Here is a 26,081-nt window from a genome sequence, read left to right as displayed (position 1 = left end):
TGAAAAGTCAGAATAATTATTCCTTGTTTTGAGATGCAAAAAGACATGATAGCATTCAACAGTGTTGTGTTCTGCCGTGTGTCTTTGTCTCACTTGAAAGCTGAAAAGATAGGGATGTATTATTTCATTTATAGTAAGTGCAAGAATAATCTGCCTTCAACTGTCCAGTTTAATATACTAAGTTGATTAAGCATGAAATGAAACAGGGAGGTATAAAAAGAAAGTGTCTGCCGTAAATGACTTTTTGACTCTTTTGGTTCAGTGCATGAGCCACTCTTTCAAATCCTGCTGCTGTGTGGCTTACTGGATATGAGTATCGGCCTCAGTTCCCCATTTGCAAAATTTAAAAATTAAATACAGTTTGCAAGTTGAAATATATAAGGATTGTAAACTATTTAAATATACTCAAATTGCTCATAAAGGATTTGCACACTGGGATATTTAGTATGGTCAAGGGTCTGAAAAGCTTTGTCCCGTGGTTCCTCATATAATATTGTGAATTTCATATTTTAATTGTTTCTTGTGAAGCATCTCAAAACGATTTCACAACACAATAAAACACATAAAGCAATTGTGTGTGCGCACACACACACACACACAAACAAACAAATTGGTCCCTCAATCCCATATGTTAAGGCAATTCTCCATTTCCTTTCAGTTCCCCTCCAGATAATCTTTCTATTCAAGAGTTTCAGAGAAATGAAAGCATTGATGTTGAGGTGAGTGCATATTTCCTGTCAAGTGACTCAAAATATTTGCTACCAAAATGTTTAATTAATCAAAACTAGATTACGTAATTTAGTTAATATACTAGGAACCTATTCAAGTAAGGATTAATGCACCTTTTGGTTCACATTCAAGGTTCTGTCGATAGTGCAGGGAGGGTGTAAGAGCCCAAAGCTTGCTCCTGTGCTTCACCTAGACATGGGCCATGTGTGTACAGATCTCATGCTAAAAAGGCAGAGGCTCTTTATATTCGTGTTTGTTGACATTATTTATTTCTGCAATGGTGTCCAAATCTCCTGGGTATTAATGAACTTCTGGTGAATGACTTTTCAACATAACATTTATATGTTCTCATCTGTTATAGGTGGTTCAGCTCATCAGCACAGAGATACTGCCTTATGCTAACTTTATTCCCAAGGAATTTGTTGGTCAAATTATGACTATGCTCAATAAAGGCTCAATACATTCGCAGTCATCTTCATTTACAGGTATGTTAACCAAACAATAAAGCCGTATAAGGAGACACATGGAAGGATTCCTTATACAGTAAACATTTGGACTGAAAATATTAAATATCATGTGCACTAGATGAATAATTAGGCACAGATAACACCCTTTAGATTAGTGTTGTTTTATTCTTTAGCACAGCTGAACAGTGCACAAGAGACTTATTTTTAAACGTGTTTAAAGTTGTCCAGTTTATTTGTACTTTTAATGTATATATTTATATATATGTTATCTCAGATACAATTAGCTTTTGTGATCATTATCCTTTCACATATGCTCTGCTAGTCCAACAATTCATTTAAAATAATATATTTCAAGAAGTACATTTAAATAGTTTTTTGTTTGTTTGTTTTTGACAGAAGCCGAAATTGATATTCGTATGAGAGAGGAATTTTCAAAGATGTGTTTTGAAACATTGCTTCAGTTTTCATTCAGTAATAAAGTGACAACTCCTCAAGAAGGCTACATTTCACGAATGGCACTTTCGGTTCTCTTAAAACGATCACAAGATGTGCTGTATCGCTACATAGAAGATGAAAGGCTAAGTGGCAAGTGCCCCCTTCCACGGTATGTACTGTGGGGGGGTGGTGGGGGGGGGTGTGTTTAAGTTTAAGGGAGCTGCTTATTTCTGCTTATAAAGCTTTGTATGTTGCTGTCCTCCTTAAGGCCTTTTTGTGTTGGGGTTCCCATGTGCCTGCCCAGTATGTAAAAGAATGTTGTTACAAAAGCATTGGTAGCTGAAAGGCTTGTATATCTGTCTATCTTGGTCACCTGAAAATAATAGTAGCTCTGTCTTCTAGTTTACTACATATAATGACCATAACAAAAATAAAATAAACTCTTAGTTGATTTGGTAGATACTGATGATCAGTTAAATCTTTTTGACTAATCACCGTGAATTTGGCCACAGCAACTCTTTAAGAAGCATTCAAAAACGGAGCGTAAATTTTAGCACCCAAAATGTAGTTTAGGGGTAGGGAACCTTTTCGGCCTAGTATTACAATTGTTTATCTCCCCCTACACCTATGGGCCATATTTGGCAAGTGGGTGATACCACTCCCATCTGTCAAATTTGCCAGTTTGGGAGATAGTGACCAAGCATGACTGAATTCCCTGCTCATCAGCTAAGATTTGATCTTCTGTTTGAATGGCCCAATGCCCTTCCATGCCCCAATGCCAGTGTTGTTGAGGTACAGCTTCCACCATCCCTGGCCATTGGCCATGCTTTGCTGGGGCTGACGGGAGTTGTTCAGCAACATCTGGAGGAACAAAGGTTCCCAATACCTGCCCTAATGGAAGCTGCTTTTGAAATATCCCTTAATTTCCAAATGACGTGCCTGGGGATTGCTCACTGCAAAATTATTTGTATCCCTGCCATAGTAATTTTAAATTCCTAAAAATGATGTATACTAGAAACAAGTGGAAACTGCAAAACAGTTGCAATGTGGGGTGTTCCTGTTCAGGCTTCAAGCTATCTAGTGATGCCTTCTAGGTTATTCCCCCAGTTCAGTTCCTGTTTTGTTTTGTTTTGCTTTGTTTTGACCAGGAGACACTTGGCATTCTGTAGTTGCTGATAATACTCAGAGCTTTGCTTTTCTTTTTACAAGGGATGCCACCTTAGTCCCCGCCCCCCAATTGCTTGTACTTCTGCAAACTTCAGTTCCCCTGAGCATTTGATATCTGCTTCTTATTCTTCAGGGGATCCATCTTGGTTGGAGTCCTGTCAACATTCACTTGATGACGTCTCTATTGATATTTATAATACTCTCGTACTTCATTCTGAAAATGAAACTAGATATAATCCATCCTAAATTGAGATGTCACAGTGAAAAGATAATAGTTTTAAAAGTTCAGTTTTAGATTTTGTTAGAAATCATTGCAGAAATGTATTTTGCATAAGCTCAAGTTAATCAGTTTTCCTCGAACTTAAATTCACATCTGATTTTGTTCTTCCTTTTATAGGCAACAAGTCACAGAAATAATATTTGTTTTAAAAGCTGTCAGTACCCTCATAGATTCTCTTAAAAAAACTCAACCAGAAAATGGTAAGTAAAATAAAAACTGTGTGTGTAAAATATGTATCTTCATACGTTCCTCAGTGAGATCACCCCTTATAGTACTATATCATAGTCGCCAACTATGTGGGGCTCTGGGTGCCCAGGCACCCACAAATTTTAAATAAAGGGCCCAGCCACAGTAAAAGCAGCACGCCCCAGGCACTCACTGTCATGGGGCAAGGCAGGCGCACCTCTACTATAGAGTTTACTTATTGAACAGTCTTAAATAATACTATGCATAGTTCTTTATGTTGACTCATAGTTAGATTTGCCTGTACATTTTCTAACAAATGTATCTCTAAGCAGGTCCTAATTTTTACAGCTCTTGGATACCACAGTAAAATGATGGGTCTAGTCAATTCAATCTGGTTGTTTTAGCCTTCCGGAGTCCACAATCAAGTATGAACTGGCTAATGCTTCAAACTGTGCGAGCTTGTTTCATAGGAAGTGTACACAGATTCTATCATTCAGATGGAAGAATCACAAAGCCTCTCCTCCTTCCGGAGGGGAGGGGTTGTGACTGGGAGCCGATTCCTGTGTCACGCAGGGGGCGATCCGCCCCCTGCCCTGCCATCGTCGCTGACGTGCCGCACCCCCGGATGGGCACCCAATAGGGTGACAGTGCGGGGGCGTGGTTTAGCCGCTCAAATGCGGCCGCGCCAGTTCTCCCTGCCATTGTGCTCCGATTTTCCTCGAGTCACAACTTAAGGTTACAATCCTAGGCCTACTCTTGAATAAACGGCAATTTAGCAAAGGAATTAAGATGCTGAGAAAACATACGTATTTATTGAATCTAAGCTGCAGTGGTCTTTGGCTAAACATGCTGTTTTTCCTGTTATGTTTATTAACTGGGCTGGTATGAGAGGGCATCTGCATTTACCTTTTTGTTATTCTGTGGATGATCTGTATCTTTCTCCTCTTTACGTCAGGGTGGGGGACTTGAGGTGGAAAAATACTCTTTAAAGAATACACTATAAAATTACTTATTTTTATTTTTTTACAGTTGATGCTAACACATGGGCACAGGTTATTGCTTTGTATCCAACCTTAGTAGAATGTATCACCTGCTCATCTTCAGAGGTCTGTTCTGCTCTCAAAGAAGCTTTAGTTCCCTTTAAGGACTTTATGCACCCACCAGCATCCAAGGTACAGAATGGAGAGTCCTGACCAAATTTTTGCTTTTCAAGAAAAATGCATCCATCAAACGAATGTTTGTTCTAATGTGAGACATCTTTGATGAAATCTCATGACCAGTACTTGGCAAGCAGTGTTGACCGCCTTTAAACTGTACTAACCAGAATTCTGTGATTCATATCACTTCAAGCTTGCATCTCAAATGTTTCTGGGTGAATAGCAATGCAAGCCTTTGACTCACTGACTGGAATCCATTTTAAAGTACAGTACTTGCTACAGTAACTTGAATTGGTGATTGAAAAGTGGGCTTATGTACAGCTTGTTGTGTATGTGTTAATGATGTAATTAAGAAAAAAACAGAAACCTAATTCATTTGGATTTATTAGGCAGGTGTTTTGCACCGTTTTTTCAAGTACAAAATTGTACTAAAATTTTATGCAAGAAGGTACTGTAACATTCCACATTATCTGTAACCAGCCTTTGTAAACAAAGGGAAAATGTACTTGTGTGTATAATAAATCGTACAGTTCTGTAAAAAAAAAGTTGCATTTATTGTTTAAATTCTTTTTTAAACATCAATAATGTTAAAAGCTTGAAAATGTATTTATTATGAATACTAAGTTGTATGCTTGCATTTTTACTTAATATTTGCCTTCTTTGTTGGCAGATATGTTCATTCATATCTGATCATGCAGATGATTTTTTCCTTTTCTCTTTTGGCATATTTGAATGTATCTTATCTGTGGCCAATGAATAACAATTCTGCTAACAGGACATATGAATAAAGATAGTGGCAAAAATCTGTGAGCTGCCATGTTGAAATAAATGAATCTGCATAAGCAGAAAATTGCTGTGTAGCATTCAAAACACTACCATACCTCATTTCACTAAATAATTGTTTTACTGTCAGCCCTTTTTTTGTAGCTCTGCTTTTTAAAAAACCCTTTTAGTTGAAATGTATATTTTTTTCGGTTTCGCCCCAACAGATTGGTCACTATTGTTGAATTATGACTAAAGCAAAATGATTTTAAGTATCAGCAATATTTTACTTGTATTTCTTGTCATTGTTTCAATAATTTTAAGTGCTTTGTTTTGTAACGTCTTTTCAACCTGAAGAATAACTGTTCTACTCTTTGAGTATAATATGTGTGTGATACAAACCGAGAAGTGTATTTTTGAAGATAGTTTAGAGATATAGTAAACTGTCATGAAGTAAAATTGTTTGTTTCCCTTTACTATGAAGTGCCATGGAATGGGTATTTCCTGTAAAACCTCTTCATTGTTGAAAAGAAATCTTATCCCTAGGCCACACCACTTAAATTTTAGTCAGATCCTAATCTTGATAATACTGGAATATGTTGGATAGCAATTTTTATTCTATTGTCCATTCTCTGCTGTGAGAACCTCAGCAAAATAATAAGTTACTATGGAGGTGACACACTTTACCAGCATGTATGGTCACCTGCCACATAAATAGTGTCACAGATAAGGCACATGCCATTAACTACTATAAGGGAGCCCTTTCTGTGCTCTTACCTCAGAAGCCTCCATGGTGACTGTTCTGTCGTGCTTTGTAGACTTGCACCTTTTGTCATGGAACAGCCAAAAAGCATATTTGTATGGATTAAAAAAGTTTCACTTTTTATTTCAGTGAGGTTGCATTAAATTGTTATATCTTAAGTGTTCTGAATGTAGTACAAATGAACATGGTAAAGTCTGCACTTACAAGCCCAAACATATTTAGCTGAATCCTATCCTATCCACCATTAGTGCTTACTTTCAATTACCGGTATGTGTGCCCAGGATTGCAGCCATTGAGTTAAAGGTTGCTATCCTCTGAAAAGGAAGATATGCCAAGCCCTGTTTCCTTTTGAAATCATCTTGACTGTTACAGTGGATCGTGTGCTGTATATGTTGCAAGCTTGATACAAAGATTGGGGAAGAGACACTGTTCCTACTACCTCCAGGACATGCCGTCTTGTATTTCACCAGAATTGCCCAATGAGCTCATTACCATAAGCTCTGCAATATGCTCTCAAATTATGACTCCTATTTGCCAGCCAGATAGCTTGACATTTTCTTTCTGTGTTGTAGAACAATAGTCTTTCTGATGCTTACCTGCTCCAGGAAGCAATATGAGCCAATGATTTGAATTAATGCTATCTTGATTTAGTGGTAAATTAACTTTTTTATAGTTTTCAGCCAGTTTGTATGTTCTTTTGTTTAGAAAATATCAGGCATAAATAGAAAATTTGCTTTGAATTGGTTATTACAATTGGTATTTTCTCTTACCATTTTCTCATAGTAATGTAAGGCTAAAACTCTCTACATATTTACATGGGTAAGTCCCCCATATAGTGTTTCAGATTGATTTCAGTTTACCACACAATCTGCCCTGAACTTATGAGGATTAATCTAAATGTGTGAAAAGGTACATTATATGTTGGTCTTTAGAATGTTTAGCAGAGCAATCTGTCAGATGTGAGAGGAAGAAACTGAGGCAGAGGAAGTGTCAGTGCATGCAATCCTTGGAGGAATGAATTTCCTGCTTTTTAATTTGGCCACTTAAGGCTGCTTTTGTAATAATTTTCCCCTCCCATTGGGAGTTTCCCCCCAGCTCTACTTCCTGTTCAAAACAGGAAAGCTTTGGATTCTGTCAATCCACAGCCTCTTACCATATCAGTAAACCTTGTAAATAATCTGTATACTCCTTGTATAGATCTTGTTTTTGTCATTTATGTGCTTTGAGTATAAGTTCACTTTTCTGCCTGTAACTTTACAGAAGCTACTGAAGCATGCATGGACAGCACAAAATATAGTAAAACAACTTTTGGATCTTGGCGCTAGCTGTTAATGTGTTCAAGTTTTTAGCTTTAAAGCCTTACTTCAGCTTTTGGTGGAAACACATTGTGCCACGTGGGCTACTGTTAAGCTCTTCTGGGGAGGCTTTCAATTACAGCAGCAAGCATGGTTGTTCCCACTATATTGTTGTAGGTGCCTGCTAAAAACGTTATTTCAACAAGTCTAGCCAGATAAATAATTTAGTTTTTAAGTTTTACTTCTTTTCTTTTGCGTATTTTTTTTTTTGCATATAATGTGCACTGCTTAAGTTTTGATTAATTGGCCTCTATCTGTATTAATGTTGGTAGTAATGAGGTGGTAAGATCACCTACAACTTTTTTTGTGATTTAGGCTGCAAGCCAATACTTATTTTACGTTATAAATCCTAGTCAATTCAATGAGGCTTACCCCTGAGTAGACATGTATAGGATTTCACTAGTTTCCCTTTAAAATCTTTCCACATACTATTTTAATATGGGTGATACATTTGAACTTCTTATCGTTTTGCATGTCGCCTGCTTAGAAGGAATAGAAATTATTTACAGCAAAAGACGAGTTTAAATGCATTTCAAAACGACAACGACCTTTGTCCATTACACTGCAGGTGATTATTCAAAGTCCCGTTATGTTCAACATGGCTTATTTTTAGGATTTCAGCCGTATCACATAGTATTTTTCGCCTTTTATCTGTTGTGCCCCGTTGCAGCTCGATAGGCAACTTAACGCCTGGCGAACGCAAATTTTACTCAATTCCTCGGCTAGGCCTAGCTTGGCCTGGACTACATTTCCCAGCAGACTTCGCTCGGAGCGCGAGACTGGTCGTCAGGTGCCCACACCCCTCTATATTTTCGCGCCGAGATTTGCTCTTCCTCCTCACGCGAAGAAAAGGGAGGGGAGAAAACACATCCCATTTCCCAGCATTCCTTGAGGCAAGGGCTTTAAAGCGAGTTCCTGTTTGCCCGAGGGATTAATTGACCGGCGCCGTCTTTTCCTCGGGGGGCGCAGCAGAGAAGGTCGAGAGCACCGACCTCCCAGCCCACCCCCCGCAACCCAGCTCCGTTGCCGGTGTGTTCTTGTTCAAGATGGCGCTGGAAGGCTTTCTGACGGGCCAGGCCTACTAGTCACGTGGACAGAGCGTGAGTACTCGCGCTCCCCCCTTTCTCCATCTCTATGGTTTGGGTGGCCGGGCGCGCCAAGAGGCAGGCGAGCAATAGGCGGAGGGAAGTGCGGGGGCTTCTCATCCTTCCGGAGAAAGGGAAATCGGCGGAGCCTCGGAAAGGGCGGGAGCGCGGCGGCGTCTTTCACTGCGATACAGCGCGGGGGGTGGGGAAGGCGGCACGGAGAGGAAGATGCTTTCGCCGCCGTCAGAGGAGCAGAATATAACTGCTGTCCTTGAAGGAAGCGACCGAAAAAACCGTGTTCTTCCTTTCTCCTCTCCCGCCTTCGTCTATCCGCTTGGCGGCGCGTGAGGCGGCAAGCGCCATCGTGTGTCCTCAGCCGCCAGGAATGGCGCCTCGTCAAGCGCCTCACCGCCTTTTATTCCCTCGGGGGGCCGGCGCGCGCGATCGGGCAGTTGGTGTGGGGGGGGGGGAGAGAGCCTGCAACGGTCATGTTCGAATTTTGAGAGGGGAGGGGGAGGGCACCGGTCCCTGCTTCCCTCTCCGCCGCAGAACAATCTAAAGCTGAGGTGAAGGCGAGTGAGTGTCAGGGAATATGGGAGCGCGAATTTTCTCCTCAGTTTTGTTCCCCCTTGTTCCTCCTCCCCTCCCGCGCCTTCGCTTTTCCGTCTCGCGCCGATTGACAATTAAGCTCCTGGGGACTGCACCAGCTGTGGCCTGTAATGTACCTAATAAACGAGACTCCCTCGCGTCAGTTTCAGGTCATGCAAGTAAAAGGGCAGAGCGGGTGGCGGCGGCGGCGGGGTAGGTGGGGGGTGGCGGCGGCGTTGTAATGCGCGCTCTGGGCGGGGTTTCCTCCTGCCCTTCGCAAAGAAGGGAGTCTGGCTGATGTCTGCTGCAGATAAAGGAGACAAGAGGACCGTCAGAAAGAGCCCGAACCCTTTTGCCATGGCTCCTTCCTTCCTCTCTCTCTCTCTCTCTCTCTCTCTGGGCTCTTCATTTTATTGTGGGTGGAACATGCCCGCCTTTCTTCTCTCCTTCCAGGATGGGGTCGGGAGCACCATGGCCCTGGCTGAGGTAGTAGTTTGTGCTGTTGGTCGGGTTGTGACATTGCCCGCTGTGGAGATAACTGCGCAAGCTACTGCCTTGCTAGTGCTGGTGATGATCAGCTGCAGATGAAGACAATGACAATGGGAATCCCCTTTGTTTTCCCAGGGATTACTTGCATACGGAAGGAGGGGTGGCAACAGAACCAAGCTTGCCTTTGCCGTTTCTCTGTGTGTGTTTAATGCCTCTCAGTATATGGCTTTGCAGAGCTTGGCTTCGCACAACTGAAATGTTGCATTTTCCAGTTTTTTATTTCCTCAGGAAATGTCTCAATTTTGAAATGCACAGTATTTACGTCAGTTTTGCATGTTGTATTCCTTAGTGACGTCCTGACAGATACTGTTCTATTCAGATTATTAGTTTGGTTAAAGAAAATGCCTGTTTGTTGTTATCTATTACATATCAGTGGAAAGCTAAAATTTATTGTACATCTTGCATGTGCTGAATAGACAGCATCTCATACGACAAATTTCTTTAAATCTTTAGATGGGCACTTACATATTTATAGTGAAATTTTGATACTTGTATTACACCAGCAAGGACATATGTTTAGATTGTGTTGCTGGGCTGCTGAGTTTGGGATATTATGAGTGGCAATTACTGTTTGAATTCTGGTTATGGAAATAACATCAATAAAACACCATTTATGAGGTTTTCATAAATTTTAACGACTGTGCATTTATTCTGCACTGCATATTAAAATACTAAAAAACAGTAGTTGCATTAAATAAGACAATGATATCAGTACCTAATCTTTTGTAAGAATAATACATAATGTCACATGCCTTCCTAATGACAGATGCTATAGTCTTCAGCTTTAGAATTAACAGTGCAAATCTACACATGTCTACTCAAGAGTCCCATTTATAATGGGACATTACCAGGTAAGTGCATAGCTGTCTAACTAGTTTGTTTTCCCTCCAGTGTATCATTTAACTAATATTTAATTAAGTTTAGAAGCACCTAATATTTCATGAATTCTAATATCTCCATATTTTAAAACCTTAGGATAAAAAGTAAAGTGAAATAGTGACATCCAGCATTAGTCCTGCTCAGAGTAGATTCATTAAAATCAATGGACTTCAGCCCATTGATTTCAGAGGACCTACTTTTGAGTATGATTCATGTTGGATATAACTCAATTTACCCAAATTCCACTATTATTAGATGACAGAATTAAAAATAATTGGCGAAAGAACTGTGGGTAAAATATCTTAAAGGCTTTTTAATACTAGTATGAAACACAAACTAGTATGATCACTATATAAAAGCTCCTTAATTAAACTAGTGTTTGCCCTTGCTGAAATGAATATACTGACCTATAGATTGGAAAACAATAGGTTTTTTACTTGTAAAGGTTCGTTGTTCAGTACTTAGTATTGTGAGCAACGTCCTCTCTGTGTTGTATGCTTTATTAGTTAGGTGTTGGATTTCTTATTTTTTTCAAACTTTGTATGACTAAATCATGAAAAGATAGGAATAAGTTAATTTGAATAGCTTATATAATAAAACACATTTATCTTTATTTAATATCTTTGGTGCTGTATGCTGAGCTCCAGTGAGTTTCTTTGTTTAAAAAAACACCTGAAACTTAGAAAGCTGTAAGGTAGGGTGGCCTGTTTAAAGAAGATATGATGAAAAAATAAATTGAGGACACAAGTTAGAGCAGTAATGGGAAAATGTAGTCTTTGTGGCAAACGTGTCATTTTTCACTTTATCTAAAAGATGTAGCTTAAACTTGGATCTAGAACACTTAAAAAAGTACTTTCAGGATACACAAGGAAACTTTATGATTAATTTTTTAAAAGATTCATCGAACACAAACATTTCTACATTGAATAATTTTATGAAACCTCAGGGAAAAAATTCTGACTATATTCATCCTCTCAGTAGTATTGTTGGAATCGGTATCCCATAAGAATGGGGAGTGAATATAGGATTTTTGAAAATGTGCAAAAAATTCCTTGTAAATCATTATATGAGGTCAGGATGAAATTGCTTTTTAAATTTTAAGGGTTTCAGCATCATCAGTTAGGAAACCAATCAGATTTTTGCACACAACAGGGAACTATGATGAACATTTACTCATCCAAGTTCAAACTGTCTTTGTAATGCAGTTTGAAGCACATAATTGGATGTGGGTCTTTACTGCAGACTCCTACACCAAGTAAGAGAGAACTTTGGTTGTATCCAACTAAGTTCTACTCAGAGCGGACCCACTGGAATTTCTGACCTAAGTTCGTTGTGTCCATTAATTTCTCTTGAGTGCAACCCTTCATGAACTTTACATAGCTTTAGGAGTGATGTTTTCATTTTGGCTGCTGGTGAATTTGGCAAAATGCTCAGCGCTTCTCAACAAAATTTATTCCATTAGTGTAGTATACAAAAAATAGGGTAGAATTCACTGTAAAAGCAGTTTGTGGGTTGCAAGTATCTCTTCTCTGTATGTGTGCATACATAGGTAGATATATATTGAGTACAATTTTCTTCCCCTCCCTAGTTCCAGGGCTGGGAAGAATATAATTAGTTCTGCAATTTACAAAGCATTGAACGATTGGAGCAATTTATGTTTTGCTCTTAAGTAGATATCTTTCCCATAGCTAAGTCATCAGTTGCTCTTCTGTTTTTCAGACTAGTGCCCATCATTCCAATATGACCCCTACCACTAGCAAGACAGCATTATAATTTAATCCTAGCAGTTATACAGCTGGCACTGCTTTTTAAAGGTATATGCACAAAAGCAACATAACTGCATGGAACTAGACACAATTTAAAATTCATTAAATGAATTGAATGGGAGCTTTTCTTTCTCGTGAGTTTTGCCTATAAATAACCTTTTCGGGTATTTGCAGTTGTATTTCATTGGTATCAGTAGATAAGGCATTAATGCCTGGGGCTGAATTCAGTATTACATTGATCTTCTTGAAGCAGAAATAAGGGCTTAAATCCAAAGAACTGAGAAGGATGAGAAAATGTATTAGTCCTGTTCTGTGAACTCTTGCAGAAGCTACTTCTTTCCGTGCCACTCTGTGAGGGTATGAGAAATATGTTGAAAAAGGAAGACACAGACCTTAAAAATAGCCCTACAGGACTTGGGTTCACTTTTCTCACTACTAAGTTGGGAACCACTTCCATGAACAAAATAGTTTTCTACTAACTAAACCTATATTCAAGCTATTGTACTAAAATTGCCTTCCATTCCCTTCAGGCTTATTATTTTAGAGGGCATTTTAGGAAAGTGGGATGGGCTAGTAGAACTCTTGCACAGGATGGGTTTAAAGTGAGCAGCTATTACATGTAGGTGTAGTTAAGAACATAATTGGTGCTGAAGGTGCTGTTAAATGTTACATTTCCCTACACTATTCCAAGTGGTTTTAGTAACTTACAATTTATGAAATCTGCATGGCTTGAGAGCAAAGTTTTGAGTACTTGGGGAAAATACTGAGTTGTAGACATAGATTTAACTAGTATAGTGAGTCTACCCAATTATTAAAGTATATCATATTCTGCCTGCCTTTCATCACAGAGTTTACCATGAAGCCAAACTATTCAGAAATGCTGCATAATACATTCATCAGATTATTCCGTCTCATGAATGGGGAAAGAATGCTCGAATATTTGAATATTCATCAGTGTTCTGGGATGTCTCTTTCAGGTGTTTTGTTGGTATTTCTTCAAAATTGTCAGTGGGGCTAAAAAGTTGGATGCAATTATTTGATTTTGTATACTTCACCCTCCTGTAACTTGTTAAGAAAGTGCTTACTACAAAATAAAACTATAATAATAAATTATATATAATACAAGATTTAAAATAACCACAACCACAGAGAACAATGAAGTAAATCTACTTCTTCAATACTTGGTAGAAAGAGCTAGTCTTGGCCAAGTCCCTGAAGGCTAGCTGTGGTTATGGCAGGCAAATAATGGGCGGGATCATGCCATACATTTGAAGTATATGATTTCCCCCAAAGAATCCGGGACCTGTAGTTCACCCCTCACAGAGCTAAAAATTCTTAGCACCCTTAAACTAGCTTCCAGGATTTTTTTGGAAAAGTCGTGTATTGCATATGTGTTGACTATATGGTGTGGAATTGCCAAATACCTGGAGAGGGAGTGCCAGAACAGGAAAGGTCCTCCCCCTGGTCGCCCATCTAATCTCAAGCTAGGGTGACTAGAAGGAGTTTCCTAGATGCTATGATACATTGATGCAAATATGAATTATCTAAGGCCCTCCAGATGATAGACTATAATTCCCATCATCCCTGACTTGTTCATGCTGGCTGGGCCTGGTGTAAATTTGAGCCCAACAACAGGCGTACTACAAGTTTCCCATTTCTGTATTAATAGCTCATGAAACAATGTGGGTTAATTTGTAGGGTTTCCTTAATTTACTGTTGGGAGTTGTAAATTCTTAATGCCTGAATATGTGAATGCTCAAAAGTGGATGGGGTTAGGGACATGCATGTAAACAGCACCCTCACCATGCACACGCACACACTGGCTTCTCCCTCTTTCCTTCCCTCCCTCTGTCCGTCCCCCCCCCCCCCCCCACGTCTCTGCCTCCTAAAGGCTTGCACGGCTGTTTGTTGCAGCAGCCCTGGCTACAAGCTCTCCAGGCGAATGGTGCCTCTGGGGCTGGCCAGGGGGTGCTTCCCAGGCCCTTGTGGGCAGTGTGAGGAGGCACCTCTCTGGGGTGGGGGTGGGGCAGTTCAGAGAACAGGGCCTGTGGCTGCCCAGACAACTCCTAAGGAGAGGGGAGAGGAGATGAGGCTGAGGGAGGGTGTTTGAAAAATGTTGAGGCTACCAGCTCTGCAGGCAAGGGGTGACATAACTGGACTCCTGATTCCCACAGGGGTGCTGTAGAAATAATGTAGTTGGTCAAGAAAGCCATGGACTCAAAAAGATTGAAAACCTCTGCCATGGAGGCATAAGAGTTGTGCCAATTAAGAAACTCTTACAAGTGCTCATTCTTGGTATCCTCCTAGCTAGATTTGGCTCCTTGGCAGAAACACCCTTCTGCTCAAGTTGCTTATGTGGGTGCAGATGTGCAGTACTGGGTTCACTTAAGATCTATTTAATTTTTCTGGAGACACCTTTTAATGTACAAAGATTGCTTATAAATGTTTGGCATAACTAATAATTATATAAAACTTGTTACCCATGGCTAGAGCTGAATTGTTTTTAATGTTTATATATTAAGGGAAGGGAAGATAAATTTATTATCCAACTTCTCTTCTAAGAGAGATTGGTGCAGTCATTGTTTGCCTTTTGTACAACACATCTTCATCCAAGTGGAGTGCAGATTGCAATGCCTTTTGGCTGCAATTTGATAGGAGGCAAATATTAGTTTATGAACCAGAGTCCGTAACACATTGGTGTTTATGGAAGGTTATTCCATGAGTTGTGCTGTGACATAGTTGTATAGAAGATAAAAGAATGGAATGTGACGATTTCATATGCTGTTACACTCATTCTTCCTGTGTATGCATAGAGGCCATAAGAAAGGAAGCAGGGTCATTCATTTGTTCCTGTATCAATAGTCTTAAATGTTATGCATGTGCATAAAAATAAAAAGCCTTTATACAAATAAAAGTAAACCATTCTTTAGACTAGAATAAAATCTAAGAAGATTAAGGAAAAGAATGTGATTGTGCATTGATGCACCATTACTAAATAGCAACTTAATTGAAAGAAATATTTACATTTTTAATGTAAATGTAATGTAACTTGCCATTTTTAAACTGGTCCAATGAACATGGTTGTTGTGCTGGTCCATATTGTCATCTTTGTATGCCTATTTATTGCTATCACTATTATATGTAGGCATGCGACTTTAATACTCATGAAATAACTTAGCATAATGCCCACTGTTCACATTGGTACCAAGTCATGCAACTTGAGATTTTGTCATGTGCCAAAACGTTTCAGCTATAGCTATATTCCAATATAATATAGATCCTAGCACAGATTGCGTAATGCTGTCTCCTTTTAACAAGCAGTAAAATGTCATGGGGCTTTAATAGCACATGATTTTGTTTTTTAAAAGACTGATCTACTGAGCAACAACAACAAAACGTTACTAGTTCTGACATACGTTTGCTGTCACTCCACTACAGAGCAACACTTGATCAGTACAATAAATTGTTACCAATGGTGGTATAAAGGGCTTTTAAAAAGTATTGAGGGTTGCCAAGTACATCTGACTCAGTAGTTCAGAATCAATAAAGCCACTCAGACACATAAACCTAGAATGACCTATCGTTCTTGTGGTGCCGTTGCTACCTCTGCTGTGATCAGATAAATCACTTTCACACTATTGAATCAATAATCATAAATTAAATACCTATTGTTATACCATCTTATGAGAAATTCTCATGGTTTAATTAATTCAACAGCTGTAGTCATCTGCCCCTTCCAAGAGAGAAATGGCTTTAAAAAAGCAACTCCATTGTGAAAGGGAAATTTATAGTGAACTATTTGTTTCTACATAATATATATAAAATGGAATTCTTCAGCCTATCCCAGCTAATTCATGTTTCGATTGTACCCAGCTGCTTAAATTGCACTGCTCAGAGATTGCCTTGATCCCCAGGTGCAGGTATTCCATCTGTGCTGCTCTGAAAGACTATTTACGGCAGAGGTTAGGCCAGTGATTGCTGGGATGGAAAACTCATTTCTCAGCCTGGCTTTTATTTACACTCTTATTAAAGATCCTTTCACTCATGTTGGAATGGCAGCTAGTGACTGCAGCGAGTATTTGGCACCAAGCCAAGCAGTAAAATTACAATGTTGATGAAAGATAGCCTGCTTCCATTTTAACCTTTCCCTGTTCACTCCATCTACATTTGCATGAAGAAGAATGATTATTGAATAAGATAGTGGGGGACAAAGGGATAAGGCAGGCCTGGGCAATTGAGCTCTCCAAAAAAAAATCAACTGTGCCACTGATTTTGAAACAAGTCATTGCTTTGCTAATATGTAATTACCCTTAATTATTATTAGAAATTATTTTGAAATAGAATGGTGGTGCCACTCATGCCATTTTTCTCGCTTTAAAATTGCTGCCTATTTTGCAATAGGAAAATGCACACACAGGTTTCTATTTCAAACTTCATGTGAGCAACAAAAGGTAATGCACAAGGAACATCCTTAAAATGTCTTTTAAATGGTGATAGTTACTAAGAAATTCATGGACCAAGTATAAAAAGCAGTATTATGCTTTATAAAGCAAAGTTGTGGCTCTTCATTTTCTGGTCGCACAGTAAAATTAGAAATATATTGAAAAGGTCTGGAAGAGTAACCATATTAGGATTTAGCTAGAGCCAAATAGCTGCTGCCGTTCCATGTGTCTCTTCCTCATAGCATCTAAACCAGCACAACATATGATGGGATAGCATCATGTTATGTGCTGCCATGGCCCCACCTGATAACTGCAAAAGGTTGGACAATTTCATTTTTACTTGGATGTTTTGAGGAAGTGAGCAGAGAAAATGAGAACAATAGACCTCTGTTCCATAAACTGCAATGCCAATTTTTCCTGGAGGGGTAGCAGCGACTGCCCCCCCCCTTCCCAAGCTGCCTTTCTCCAGGCCAACAACAAACCATTAAGGTCATGAGGCCTTTTTATGAGATAGGCTCACTTGTTTCTCCCTTTGTCATACTTCAGTTCTATTCAAATGTATTCTGCCTGTATGTTCCTATATTGAGCTTAAAATGAAGTGTATACTTGCTTGGTGCCGACTACTGGTATAATATTCTTACACTTTGTTATGGAGGGTGAAAGTAGAACTTGAAAAGTGAAGTTAGTTTATAGGTGGTCCCTGGAAGGCTAAGTTTACAAATGGCTCCCATTTGAAACAGTTGAGAAGCAATGAGTTGTATACAACTCTGCTGTTCTGCTCAAGCAAGAGGCTTTCCACTTGCATGAATTGACTTTCCCCTTCTCCATGTGGTTCCCCATGCATTCTCAACATCTGCACCAGAGGGTTGAAGGGTCCTCTGGAGCAGATTTTGGGGCACATGGGAAGAGAGGAAGGGGAAACCCTAGTGCACAAATGGAATTCTGCTGTGCAGTGTTAACTACAACCCATAGGTCTATGTCATTAAGGTCTTAGGTCTGGAATCAAGTAACAAGTCCTGCTAGCAGAAGCCCATACAACTTAAGATAGCTGCTCAGAAGGTTGGCAGCTCAAATTCCCACAACAGCGTGAGCTCCCATTGCTCTGTCCCAGCTCCTGCCAACTTAGCAATTCGAAAGCGTACCAGTGCAAGTAGATAAATAGGTACTGCTGCGGCAGGAAGGTAAACAGCATTTCCATGTGCTCTGGTTTCCGCCACAGTGTTCCATTGCGCCAGAAGCGGTTTAGTCATGCTGGCCACATGACCTGGAAAGCTGTCTGTGGACAAACGCCGGCTCCCTTGGCCCGAAAGCAAGATGAGCACTGCAATCCCATAGTCGCCTTTGACTGGACTTAACTGTCCAGGGGTTCTTTACCTTTATGATAGAACAACTGGGCTTTCCCTCCTCTAAGTTGGGTGGGGGCAGGGGTCAAGAGAACAACACTCCAGGGGAAGATGGCAGGGCGGGGTGTCATTTTGTCTGGCAAGCTGAAATGCTTATGCTGATAGCACAATTGCTAGAAAAGGCTGGGGAGTAATGCATTTTACATACCATATTTTTTATTGTCACATACACGTTAGGAATTTACTTCTTCAGCAAATGTTAATTTTCAGTTTGTTTTCCAGAGCAATGTTAAATAATTTTGATCCTGTAAAATTAAAACAATGGGGAAACATTCTAGTCCATTCTCAGTCTGGGTACCTCATAAATCTATACTAAACATATGCCAGCATCAACAATGCCCTCTCAAAATATATGTATATGTTGAATTCAAAGAACTGTGCCACATATTAGAAACTAATTCTCAAAACAAACAGTAGTGCCTATTATGAAATATTTGCCAACTTGCATGGATATTTGCAAGTACAAACAACAATATGAAAGAGAAATATTTATCCTATATATTCAACCAATGCCTTCATAGGAAACAGGGCTCTGTGGGTTATAATATTATTTTTAAAAGAAAGAGAAAGAACTATGGTTGCCTTGCTCAAGAAACTGCTTTTAAAATAAACTCAGACAACCTGCAATGTGATTCTGTAATCAATGGTGGATTCTCCTGAAACAGAATGTTTATGAATAGATAACAAGGGTAAATCTAACCTTTGGAAATTTCTATCTGGCCCCAGCAAAGCCTCCGATACGAAGAACCTCCATCATACATTATACATCTCACCTTGATTTCTTCCATGGGCTATAGTTAGTCATCCCCCCCTCCAGCTTGGACCATCAACCAAGCTTAGCAGAGCTTTCCCCTTATTATACAATCCATCTGCTCACTTCACTGCACAGGCAAATCACTGTTTGTCTGAGTGAAAGTTATAAGAGGGCCCTGCTGAAGCCCCTGTTACTATACACACTGGAAAGGAGAGCACTGACTAACCCTTTGCTGTTATCTTTTTCTCTCACCCCTCTCCCTTGTAGCTAAGCCACCCCTTCCTCATCAGCTTTAAGCCTTGCACATGGAGCTAAAATATTCCCACTTCCCTTTGTTGTCTCAGCATTATACAAAACTAAAGTTTTTAAGCTTCTTGGTATTGTTTGATGTGTCTAAACCATTTTTAGTATCCTTTCAATTATTTAGAAACACAGAATCCCCTTAAAGCTCTCCCTGATATCTGCCAGTATTTATAATACACTCGCAGAACAGAATTCCTAGCTAGCTGCATTATGGAGTTTCAGTCACCAGCCAAACTTCAGAAATGTGCATTACAGCTTTCTCCAAGTTTTATTATTAAGCAAGCATTTATCTTCTAACTTCTGACTAATTACTGAAAAGCAATTAAAATACTATAAAAACATAAAGTGCTAGTTGACATATTATTCACTTGACAGTAACAGAGTACAAACTTTTTTAAAGTAATTTTGTCCATATGTAGAAACAACAGCTGTTCACTCATTATGTGCTTCTTTGGAATTTTACAAGCAGCACTCCACTGACCCAAACCATACAAAAATCTGTAACAACCAACTGGGCATTTGCTCTGGAATTCAGTTAGGTGATTTTACTTACATCAATATTCTTCTCTGCTTATTCCCAATTTGTTCTTTCAGCAAACAGAATTGATAGCTGAGTGCTTGAACATGCACTGCAAGAGAACTTAACAAATGGAAAATTTTAAAAAGAAGGTGCAGTATGTACCTATGCAACTATAGTTTGGCTGAGACAGCTCAAAAGAAAGCTGAAGGATGGGGAATTGTAGACTATATCATATTTTCACTGACAGCATTCACCAGCTATATGCCCCAGAAAAGAAGGTCACAGCAATACTACCCAAAATAAGTTTTTATATTTATTTATTTTTTACAATATCATTTTAAAACTTTGTTGTGCATACGTTTTCCAGCTTCCTTATTTCATTGCACTTAAAAGTTTCAAAACACATAAAATATATCCCTTTACTAAACATTTTTGTTCTCGGGTTACAAAAAAGTTTTGACATTTCACAGTCACCACGCTTAAGTACATTGATCCAAACAATTTTTATCCAGAAGACTCTCTTCATTGTTTGGAATGCTGAGCCCAGAATATAGTACATTCCTTGCTTACAGTCACTGTGCCAATAAAGGAAGAAAATGGCAAAATTAAACTGAAATACAATGGAACATCAAAGTAAAGGGGAGGTTGACAGGGAGAAGCCTCCTTCAAGTATAATGTAGGTAGAATTTGGCAGAATGATTGAAGAGGTATTTGGCCACTGTCTATGTCATCTTCATACGACAGGAAAGAAAAATTACAAGTGTGCAATTTTCACATAAGTCACAACATAAGAAACAAAACTGCAAGAGTGCATTAAGCAAAGGGCAAAGGACTAAAAGAAATTTAGTAGGATTGTGCTGTATGAAAGACAAGTACCTGTAAAGTTCAAGCAACAACCTACAAAATATTTTATTTCAACATGTCACTTAGCGAAGTACCTTGAAGAACGTTCTTATTGAACAAGTATCCCGGACTGCTAGTTTTAAAACTGACAATACAACTCTCTTTATGGACATTGGGCAAGTACTGAAAAACAACTCTTTGATTATTTGATAAAAATAGAATAATTCTGGTAAATTCTGATTAGGAAGAAGTTAGACATTTTGAGTTACAGCTGTCAGATATTTACTGTAAAGGGGAATTTCCCCTGAACTGTATGAACTGGAAAGGGCAGACAGAATCAGGAGGTTGTTCTAGAATGTTTTAAAATCAGGGGAGAAGGAAAGAGTAGATAAGCTAAGCGATCTAATAAAATGTGTCTTGGGCAATTTCTGTAGTGATGATTTGCAAATTTGGACAATGTTATCTTTGAATATTTACAATCGGATAGCAAACATTGATCATGTGGCTGTAGCAGCTCCATAAGACAAGTGAATTTCCTCTCTTATCTCAATTTTTATTTGCCTAAAAGCTCTTCCAGTTCTGACCTAGGTGAGATAGTTGGTATGAAAGTATGGGTTTTTCCCCATTTTCTTTAAGCAAGTTATTCTAATAATTTCTAACACTGTTACCAACATTGTTGAAATAGATGGTGGCCCAGTGATGATTTTCCAGCCCACCAATTTCCCAAGCTATAACCTTAATTTCCAGTAACCTTTCACCTTTAAAATATATGTAACTGGTTTACTTTTAAGCATGATTTTCAACCTTGTCTTGGGTTATAAAACTGTTGACGCAGCAGCAGCAAAGTGAATTATTTCTAGACAATACTAAATTCCATATTGCAATTTCTTTTAAAAAACAAAAAACAGTATTACTACACACCTGGAATTCAGTTATTGAAGTGTGAGTGGAATTTTGCTGTCCAGTTTGCATACTTTTCAGCTAGGCTTGGCAAATGTTCTGTGCTGCAGCCCAATAATAAAGCGCATGGGGCAAGATCCATCCCTCACTAAATGCATGAGCAGAAAACACTTTTGCTTACCCACAGGAGCAAAGCAACAGTTCCAAAAGTAGCCTTAAAGTTTATAGGATGTCAGTCTAGAGAGTTTCCAGCAATGGGAGCAGGCTTTTAAGGGGGTAGGGGTTGCCACTCACTTCTGTCTGAATCCTGTCTACTGGCTCTCATAAAATATATTCATCTAGATAGGGCATTGCTATTTTGAAAGGATTATTAAATAAAACAATTGAAATGTTCTATACAGCTCTAAGTTGGTGAAAACCATTACTGAGTGTATCTTATGAAATGGGGGCAAGTAAAAGTTCAGAATAAGTTGGCTTAATTTCTAAATGAATTCAAAGAGTTTGTTTAGTTTGAATTAAACACAAATTTTATTTAACAATCCAGAGTTTAGCTTTGGTCTCTCTGGGAATTGCTCGGTAGCATATACAGGATTACTTAAGCAAAGCCTTTGAAAGGGATGGTGCAATTTGGGTTATTGATTCAGTCCTAAAAGTACGTCTGAACAATAGCAAGTGTTTGTTTTTGTTGCTACTTTAAGCGTTTCACTGCTGCTTCTTTTAAAACAAGGTGGGCATTTTCAGGATCACTCTCAATGATGTTACTACTGATATATATCTATCTATCTCATACTATTCAAATTAAGCAGCATTTGAAATTGTATCACCAAATCTGGATGAAGTATCGTAATGTTTCATTTAAATGTTTCAAAAATAGCATTTTTTCATGACATGATAAAGTGTAGCAGTCTAGATACTATTCTAGGAAGAATTGGATGCACTCAGAACTACTGGTCATTCTGAACCAGTTTGATGTACAGATGTTTTCTGGAGCTGCAACATAGGTTACTATCATATGTAGTGTGTTCTTATGAGTCAAAATGAAAATCCAATTTAAAGTTTTCCTGCACTGGCAAAAGTCCTTTTATTTTGGTTGGTCCAATGGGATTGTTTGCCACTAAATACGTTCTTTTCACATATGGCACTGGAAATGGGAAATGTGTTCAAGTTCTGTGCAAAAAGTATACAAACAGAATGAAGACAGTAACACCTGTAAATCTTAGCCAGGGTGTATATATTGTGTTAGAAAGTGTTGTTACATTAATAGTAATATTCTACAAATGAAATGTTTGCTGCCTAAGAATGTCTCCCATCATGCGATTGAAAGCAAATGATGACCTGATGACCCAGAAAAATGATATGCCTGAACTGAAAAAAAAAACAGGGAGGCTGTGTGGAAGGGTTACACTATCAGTTTTTTTAGGCAAAATGTGACCTGCTAATCTGAACATATATGATTGGAAAAACGAGGTACTTTATTGAGAATAAATTTGAGAAGTATTGCTGATTTGTGAAAAGACACTGCATTATGAAAATCTAGTTTTCATGAAATTTTAGATTTTATGGTATCAGAAAAACATTATTGCAAGCAGATTTACTTCATGTCAGAATTAACACTTTTCTGAACTATTCAGTTGCAGATTGAAACTTATATGCTGCTGCAGCAGCATACTGAAACAACTTAACATCCGGTGCAGGGGTGGAATGCAGAGTTGACTATAGTAGCATTAATAAAATGCCTACTCCAACAGAAATGTACAATATATTGTTTAAGCAAATAATTATTTCCAGGCTAATTCTATTAAGAGTATTTTTTTGGGGGGGGGGGGAGAATATAAACACAGAAAAGATTTATGGGAACATGTGGTACCATACTCTTGCTATGTTGGTAGCTTCTCTTCAGAAAAAAAACCTAACATTTCTGAGATGGCTCATCAACTGCCCACAATCACTGTCAACTCATTTGCTCTCAGCTACCTAAAACTGTTTTTTAAAAAACCAAAAGGATATGTTTCTTTAGTTCTTGGCCAGGGAGATAATACCTGAGGACCAAATTTTGAGTCACCTGTAACAATACGAATGATGATAATTTGGATGACTCATTCTCATCCTAGAATACATAAAATGTGTGGTTGTACAGGTAAATGTAAATCCTTAAGTTTCTATTCTGTTGCTATGTTAATAATCGAAAGCCTAGGTACAGAATGTCAAACAAGCTGATGAGTCTTATCACTCTGCAATGGCTCCTCCCTCCACCTTTTGGATTAACAATGTCTACTAGCAATATCAGAGATGCAATAAACAAAATTGATGCTGAAAGGGCATAGCAGGAAAGAAGATGAAAAGCTACTGTTCTGGAGGAGACTTCTGAAACATACCAGCCTTACATAGTTAATAAGAGAGAAATCAGAAGACAAATTACCAAATACAATAAATGAAACAGTACGTATATAACGATCCTTTCAACAGGATATAAATTAGAGGAGACAGAAGCATTCAATGAATGAAAGCGTGTGGTGCCAAAGAAACGGTGATTTCTGGGGAAATCTTTCTAAATCAAGAATTCTCCCAGTCTGCTACATCATAGTTATAAATACAAAAATCTTGACAATAAGGAACACATTTTCCAGCCGAACAGCTTTCCCTATTCTCTTAGGCAAGTGTGCTAACAGGAGGTGTAGATTAGACCTTGTCAAGAGAAAAGGTTGGCTTCACCATCTAAACATATAAAGGGTAACTGTAAGGTTCCAAAATGTTTGTGATGGTGTACAAGAGGAAAAGCTTGATTTACTGACATAAATAAAACATCTTTTTGAAATTATCCACTGAAACATTAACAAGATTTGAACAAAAAAATAATTAACTGCTGTGTTAGGTTTTGTTCACCTTAGTAACTTATAGCTTAAATTTGCTCAAAAGCAAAGTTAGCCAGTCAATTAATAATGGGGGAAATGGGCTACATTACCAATTTTAATAGCTTTCCCAATTTGCATCTCGTGTTATTTCTGGCTACATTAAACTGGGAAAGAAAAATATTCTATCAGGTTACACTAGGGTCCTCACCAGGAGGGACATTAAAAATAAATCACTAATATACTAGCAGCATTAAAGTCCTGGTCCTGATATGCACGCACACAAAAAACAAAACCCCACAGGGAAGCTGCAGTTTCTAGGAGATGCCTTTAAATCATTACAATTCAGCCTCTATGTTTCATGTAGAAATATCCCAGTCTAACTAAGCTTAGAACATAATTTTTAAGTTAAACTTTGATCTCTTTTCTTGATAGCCTGCCTTTTCCAGAGGTTCTTACTGTAAAAAAAACAACACCTTTCCTATTACCAGCATTTGTGTTTGTTTTACAAGATTCTGTTTCCATGTATCAAAGGAATGACGAAGACAGAAATGTCATCTCCTGAGCCCAGTCTGTCATTGGATATCCTCCAGCCTCTGTCTTTCAGCACTCCTCTGGCTCGCATTACCAAATCCTGAGCTGCTAATGTGTACCTGCATGAAGAAGAAACAGTCACAGATTATAGATGCTGTATAATAGTAAAGGTTTATTACTTGCTGGGCAAGGAAAGCATTCCATATAACCTCTCAAAAAGTATAAGATTTGAAGTGCAGGATTTGTGTTTCTATTTTACAGACCAGTCAAAACGGAAAAGCCTGCCAGCCCCTCTGATTGTATGGCTGTCTTTTTCCAACCCAGTCGTCCAAAACACCTGGAAAGCACATCATCAGCCTCAACCAGCATGGCTAATGTTCAAGGAGGAGTTATATTCCAGAACATGTGGAGGGCACTAAGTTGGGGAAGGCTGCAATACAGTAGTAGAGCGCATCCTTTACATGTGCAGATGGTCCTAGGTTCTTGAGGTAAACATGTCCAGGGTGGATATACAAAGGCTCCCTGGAAAACTGGTGCCAGTGTATACAACAGTGAGCAAAAGGAACCAGTGGCCAGACGGTGATGGAAGGTGGTTTTCTAAGTTCTTAAGAAATAAGTTGGGAGAGGGGTTGTGCCTGATATTTTTAGTATATATCTTTTTAGATGTATGTGGAAAATGTTCAATTTGTTTACTTTTTGATGAGTTTATGACTACTTTTGTTATGTTTGTAATTACGCACATTTTTTCATGTTGTAAGCTGCCATGAGCATGGTTTTTACTATGGAAAGGTGGCATACAAATAAAATGATTAATAGATGAATGAGACCCATGATCAGATCTCTTTCTCTTTCTCTTTCTCTTTCTCTTTCTCTAACACATGCAATCAGCCATGGAGAAAGCCAAATTGCATCAGGATCTCATCACTGAGAGACCTTTCTCTTTGTGCCATGGGTCTTAATAGAAAGATGTCTGACATTACTCTATTTATGGGCAGGGGTTGGTTATACTTTTGTACCATGTATGGAAGATTCTTATTGTCTGCTGGATATTCTCTCCTTTTCAGTAAGGAACCGAGAGAAATCCTGTAGAAATTTGCAGTCAATAGCCGAAGAACCTAGGGATCATCAATACTGGACAAAGCAATTAAAACAGATACATATATATCAGACACTAAGATCCACAATTTGTAAAGACTTGAGGTAGAACTACTGTATTTCAAGGTAAAAGCATATTATCTTCATATTCTTTAAAATACTTTTGTTTAAAAAGATGGGGGGGGATTGAACTGAATTATATTACTATTACTATTATTTATGCGTCTCCCATCTGACTGGTTTGCTCCAGACACTCTGACTGGCTTCCAG

The 26,081-nt window shown here is 38.6% G+C and overlaps 2 protein-coding genes and 1 long non-coding RNA gene across 9 annotated transcripts in view; 2 read left to right on the top strand and 1 right to left on the bottom strand.

Annotated features, from left to right (window-relative positions):
- The window catches only part of MON2 (MON2 homolog, regulator of endosome-to-Golgi trafficking), a 59,588-nt gene extending 53,946 nt beyond the window's left edge, over positions 1-5,642 (top strand). For all 6 annotated transcript variants that reach the window (XM_081022256.1, XM_081022252.1, XM_081022251.1 and 3 more), the window contains 5 exons: positions 659-719; positions 1,091-1,214; positions 1,593-1,800; positions 3,196-3,278; positions 4,294-5,642. In XM_081022256.1, the coding sequence (XP_080878382.1) occupies positions 659-719; positions 1,091-1,214; positions 1,593-1,800; positions 3,196-3,278; positions 4,294-4,457 (640 nt within the window). In that variant the 3' untranslated portion in view covers positions 4,458-5,642. The remainder of the gene's footprint in view (positions 1-658; positions 720-1,090; positions 1,215-1,592; positions 1,801-3,195; positions 3,279-4,293) is intronic.
- Positions 5,643-8,970: 3,328 nt separating this feature from the next.
- Positions 8,971-25,537, top strand: LOC308486090. The gene is made up of 2 exons (XR_013990942.1): positions 8,971-9,144; positions 24,978-25,537. It is a non-coding gene; the product is annotated as an uncharacterized lncRNA (long non-coding RNA).
- The window catches only part of PPM1H (protein phosphatase, Mg2+/Mn2+ dependent 1H), an 82,135-nt gene continuing 79,206 nt past the window's right edge, over positions 23,153-26,081 (bottom strand). For both annotated transcript variants that reach the window (XM_081022356.1, XM_081022357.1), the window contains exon 10: positions 23,153-24,835. In XM_081022356.1, the coding sequence (XP_080878482.1) occupies positions 24,688-24,835 (148 nt within the window). In that variant the 3' untranslated portion in view covers positions 23,153-24,687. The remainder of the gene's footprint in view (positions 24,836-26,081) is intronic.

This window comes from Podarcis pityusensis (genome assembly GCF_964106645.2).
Source record: "Podarcis pityusensis genome assembly, chromosome: 10".
Taxonomy (NCBI): domain Eukaryota; kingdom Metazoa; phylum Chordata; class Lepidosauria; order Squamata; family Lacertidae; genus Podarcis; species Podarcis pityusensis.
The sequence above is the reverse complement of the archived record's forward strand: the minus strand, read 5'-3'. Positions and strand labels throughout refer to the sequence as shown.